The 5800-nt window shown below is 30.1% G+C and overlaps 1 protein-coding gene across 1 annotated transcript; it reads right to left on the bottom strand.

The window, feature by feature from the left end:
- Positions 1-930: 930 nt before the first annotated feature.
- On the bottom strand, positions 931-1398 carry LOC136083097 (uncharacterized). The gene has a single exon (XM_065802505.1). The coding sequence runs from the start codon at positions 1396-1398 to the stop codon at positions 931-933; it is 468 nt and encodes a 155-aa protein (XP_065658577.1).
- Between the last annotated feature and the right edge of the window lie 4402 nt (positions 1399-5800).

Here is a 5800-nt window from a genome sequence, read left to right as displayed (position 1 = left end):
AAACCAGGTCAACAATACCCTATAAAGGTCACAATAAAAATTAAAAAAAACTTATCATGAAAAAATGAATAACTTTTTTATTTTTATTTTTTTCAATTTTTTTTTACTAGATAGGTAACAAAAAACTACTTAAGATAATATAAATACATGTTAAAAATAAAATTATAAAGTTATTGAAAATATTAAATGTCAAGTAAAAAAAATGGTGCGGTATTAGGATTCTGATAAAACCGCACGCTTGAAAAAACATTGACATTTTTAAAATTTAACTTTTTTATTATTTTTTTTTAACACTACCTATATTTAAGAAACTATATTAAAGTTTTTACATTTTTTGCAAGCAAAATACTTTAGTTCCAACTACATATTTCTTTGGTAAACACGTTTCTTTGCACAACCGTTCCCGACACATTGAATTCTCGCATTGCAACATTTCTGTGTGTAACTGCACTCTCCACTTTTTACGTTTTGCAACTTTTATTCGTTTGGCTGCCGGTACTTGTTCTTTATTATTGTTTTGCTGAGGTTGCTCAGCATTGTTATGCTCAGCCATTTGAGTAGTTGCTATAGAGAGTCGTCGCTTAGCGTTAAGTTTAACAACTTTCACGGCTGCCTTTGTTGCTTTTTCTTGATCTTTTTGTTTGAGGAACTCAATCACGTTTTCTTCGGGTTTGCTCCAAGTTTTGATTTGTTGCACTGCTTTGGTTTCTTAACATGCGATTAATTTCTGGCTTGAAAAACTGCTTCAACTCTATCTCGATACTGTTTTTGCGACACTCATCACATGACCTATTGATACCTATCAAAACTAACGGGTGATGCGGAAGTTATCGGACAAAATAAAAATGTCAATAACTTATTTATAAATAAAAAAACAAACTACTATTATATTTTTTTTAAATAAAGCATTTATCTTTTAATAAAAATATATTATTTTTTATATGAAAAAACACCACCATCTGCAATTGATCTCAATTTTGCTCTGACGCCTTTCATATGCGACTGTAAAAAGTTTAAATCAATTTCTTGTAGTTTTAGTTTAATGCAATCAATCAAAACTTGCTCTGTTGAGGCTTGCCAATCTCCCTCGTAAACCTTTTGTGCCAAATGTCCCCAAAAATTTTCAATTGGTCGTGCTTGAGGCACCTTTGGGGGATTGGATTCTTTATCAACGTAATAGACATATTGGTCCATCCAATTTAGAGAATCTTTAGAATAATGAGAACTTGCTAAATCTGGCCAAAATAAATAGTTAAAGTCTCCATGATACTTGTGAATAAATGGAAGAAGTCGTTTTTCTAAACATTCATTAATATAGATTGATGAATTGATCGCTACAGCCTTGGAAGTGCGAAACAATGGCTCGGACATACCACGGTCAGATATGGCTATCCACATTAATAATTTTTTGGAAATTTCTCTTTTCCTATAAAACGAACACTTTCTGGGCATGTCTTTTTGTTGTTTGTGTAGTATCCAGAATTTCCAGGCATGTTGTCCCCTGCAAAACAAAAGTATTTTTTGTCATCGATGACTGGAAGCGATTTTGTGTTATAGAATTGGTTAACTAGTTTCCTGCTTCTTTTCTTTGCCTTTATTTGTTGTTCTATAGTGTATTTTGGAGTCTTTTCACGTTTTCTATATTTAATATTCATGTTTTTTAACTGACGACTAATTGTCAATTGATATACACCGAATTTAATACCTATTTTTCTCTGACTGACCCCTTTTTGATCGTTGACAAGTCTCGTTAATTCAGCTTTCTTTTCTCTAGTCCAGGATGTCGGACAACCAGGGTGCTTTCTATCAGAAAACGATTGAACATTTTCAAGTCTTTTTAGATTTTCATATATTGTACTTCGAGCAAATCCTTCCTTGTCAAAATGATTTACGATTTTAATTTTTTTTTTTATATTAGGTTTATTTAAAAAAAACATTTTTAGTTACTTTTGAAAAGATTCTCGTCCAGCTGCATTTAACCTCATTTTAAATAATTGTGTTTCAAATAATAAAGTTTTTATTTTATAGAACGTTTATGTCTACGCATAAAACCACAAAAACTAATTATTATGCTCAAATAATGATATTAGGATTTGTCCGATAACTTTTACATCACCCGTTAGAAGCTGGTATAGTTGAGAAAGATGGTAATAGGTGATGAAGTTGAGAAAGCTGGTAATCGGTGTGTAGTTGGATTAGGTGCTGCGGCAGCTGTGGAAGATGATGAAACTGTGTATGAGCAAGATGGTATAGGTGCTGCGGAGGCTGCTAAAGTTCATGAAGGTCGATTAAACATCATTGTGTTATAAATCATGCGTCATACGCGTCATATGCGTTATGAGTTGTTGTGTGATTGCTAATGTCTTATGATTTATGTTGTTTTTATTAAGTGGAAATAAGCCAATGCACTGAAAACCAGCGATTGCATGCAAGCGCGTAAAACATCATACGCGACCCAGAAGTTATACCAGTCTGTTGACATTGTTTGGCGACGCATTCAAAATAACGATCATTTATTTCTGGCGTACAAGATGCGACTCTTTCAGATGCTAAGTTATCCGCTTTTCTTGTTGAAATTTCTTTTGAACATCTTTTTATAAAGGCATTAAACGAGTCTTTTTCAGGCTTGCCGTTTTTGAATAAGTGCCATTGATGTTCATGTTTAAGGTAGCCACATACAAGTTGTAGGATTTCATTTCAGGTTAAACCATAACCCAAGTCACCAAGTAATTGGAATGTATGCACCATCGATCTTTCTGTTTCGTTTGAAAGTACTGAGACATGGAAGCCTTTATTGTCGTTACTTTTGCGATCTTTGAGCGTTGAGACTGGAACACAATGTTTGACTTGCAGCTTTTCTCAGTGATATTTTATTTTCATTCATATCAGTTAATGCGGCTAGTATATCGTCTTCCTTGTATGCTTTGGTTTTATTAGTTGACATGTTAAAGAGAATGAGTTAAATTGAATTGAATGATTATATGGAGAAATAATATAATAATTGTTTTTTAATGAATAAGAGTCTATTATATTAACAAATAACATTATATTTTATTCAAAATTAAACCGGAACTAACACTAACTTAATTAGATAAAGATAAGCGCTTTGTCACTTGCGACAAACTGAACCAAGTCATTAATCGAGCGTGCGGTTTTATCAGAAAAAAGATTTTTTTTTACTGTTTTGATTTTTTATTTAACTTTTTGTTCTAACTGCATAAAAATGATACTATTAGAATTAAAATTAAATTTCCAACGAGATTGTGCTAAAATTATTTTTATATCAGTTTCGGTTCAAGCGCTATTTTGTACGCAACGATAAAAAATATATACAGAAAATTTTGACCCGTTAAAGTTGCATAAGAAAAGAAAAATATGGAGTTGAATAGCAATATAATTTTATCAATTCAAAGAGAGGAGATAGTTCTGTGTTTGAATTTCTTTTTTATTTTATCATAGCCATATCCGTTTAGTTTTTATTGGATAATTTTGATCAGCGTGCGGAATGGTATGGTGTGCGGTTTGACCCGGTTTTACTTTACTTTTTGTTTTATTGAATACTGTATGCTCGACTAATATTTTATCGTGGCTAGGCTCGGCTCTTATACTTATTTTGATGTAAAAACACGAATTAGTTTCAAGCGTAAATTACTTATATTACTCATATTAAAATATATAATTTCATTACATTTTAAAGAAATTTTTTTTTACAGAAATTATTTTAATTTTATGTAGTTAAATAAAACTTAACTACATAAATTTAGTTACTTATATGCGTTACTGTTACGTGAAAAAGTGATAATTACGCATTTAAATTGACTTCAATTGTCGTTTATTTTTACTTTAAAAAGTAAATTACTTTTAATGGTAAGCTTTTTAAAGTAATTTTTAAAGTAATTTGCTTTGAAAAGTACTTTCGCAGTGTTAATTTACCCGCAAGTTCCTTTATGCATGTTTTGTCTGCATAGAATCAGGCTAGCCTGCCTTTGATATTTGGAAGTTCTTTGTATTTAAAATTTAATTAAAGGGAGAATGCGTATAATATACAAAAATGTTTTTTAATGCAAAAGAAGTTGTTAGCCATTTCTCTGAACTTAAAAATAATAATTCAGGGGACTGGTGGACTCCTAAAATTAAAATGAAGTTATGCTAAAAGGGTAATAATGACATTCTATGGGTAAGTGTTACGTATACAGTCTCTATCGGTTTGAGGTGATTTAATTTCATTGTATGATATGATTCAAGCAGGACGTGTTATTTGTAAAAATGAAGTTGAAAAAAAATACCAAAGATTTTAACTTGAAAAAATAATAATAAAAGTAAATATTATGCAGCTATTTCTCTTTTAAATGAAACATTCATGTGCTTAGAAAGGGTTAGAAAAAATAATCATGTGCACATCATGAACACATCATGACAATCATGTACAATCATGTATACATCATGAACACATAAGAACGTTAGAAGATAAAATTTCAAAAAATATTGGCATTCTTTACAAAGCTAAGCAATTAGTAAACCAAAACTGTTTAAAAAACTTATATTTCTCCCTCATACATTGTTATATAAACTATGCAAATATTGCATGGTGCAACTCTAATGTAAGTAAAGTTAAAAAATTGCTTAACAGACAAAAACACGCTGTCAGAATTATTTCAGGTGCAAGTCGTTTTACACATTCTAAAGAACTATTTAAAAATCATCACATACTTAATGTATTTCAGTTGAACCTTTATCAAATTCTTATATTTATGTATAAATTTCATAATAAAGTAACTCCCATAATATTTAATATACTTTTCAATAAAATTAACCACGAGTGCCCTACAAGATTTTCAAATTACAATTATGAGCAACCTAAAATGCACTATTTGGTTACAAAATTTTCTATGGCCATCAGAGGTCCTAAATTATGGAACACTTTATTAGATAACCAGCTGAAAAATTGTTCTTCGCTTACTCTATTCAAACAAAAACTCAAACAAAAACTTCTTAAAGATGTTAATGAATTAAATTCTTTTTAAGATTCTTTTTTTCTTCTTTTTTTTAACAACTATCTTATTAACTGTTCTTTAATTTAAATTTTCCTTAAGTTCTCCTATTAACTTGTTTTTAATTTTTAGGTGTAATTATTATTATTATCATTTTTTTTTACAATATTCTTTTGATTATAGATTAGTTGCTGATCTTAACATACTTGTAAAATTTGTATTTATTTTTATATAATACAAAGTAATTTTATGTTTACATTTTAATGATCGGACACATTTGCTGATAAAAGCACGTCGGGGCATAGTGATAAGGCAAACATTGTCTTCTTTTAGCCCCGGTCATGTAAATTTTATTTATATAAAACGGCAAAGTATTCATTTTTAATGACAAAAAAAATTAAAAAAAAAAAAAAGTTGTAAAAGATATTGCCTACCCTAAAAAAGCAGATTTTTTTTTTAAACATCTTCGCTTCCAACAAGGCTGCAAGCAACCACTAACTAAAGTTGGAAGTTACTGGAAAAGAAAAGATGAAGATTGTAGAGCAAGATAACGATTGACAGACGACTTAAAGGATTGCAATTTATATGATTCGGAAAAGCAAAATGAAGGAAGCGAATTCCAAAGAACTGATGTTCGAGGAAAAAAACTAGACGAATAAGAGTTTTTGGAGCACTTAGGAATTTTCACAGAAAAAGGATGAGATTTTATTGAATGACGAGTAAAACGAGAATGAATTTTAGTGGATGGCACAACAGACACTAGCTCTTTAGAGCAGTGCCCATTAGAGTATTTGTAGAAAAGAGAAAGA

This window comes from Hydra vulgaris, chromosome 08 (genome assembly GCF_038396675.1).
Source record: "Hydra vulgaris chromosome 08, alternate assembly HydraT2T_AEP".
Classification (NCBI taxonomy): domain Eukaryota; kingdom Metazoa; phylum Cnidaria; class Hydrozoa; order Anthoathecata; family Hydridae; genus Hydra; species Hydra vulgaris.
This window is presented reverse-complemented; position numbering and strand designations above follow the sequence as displayed.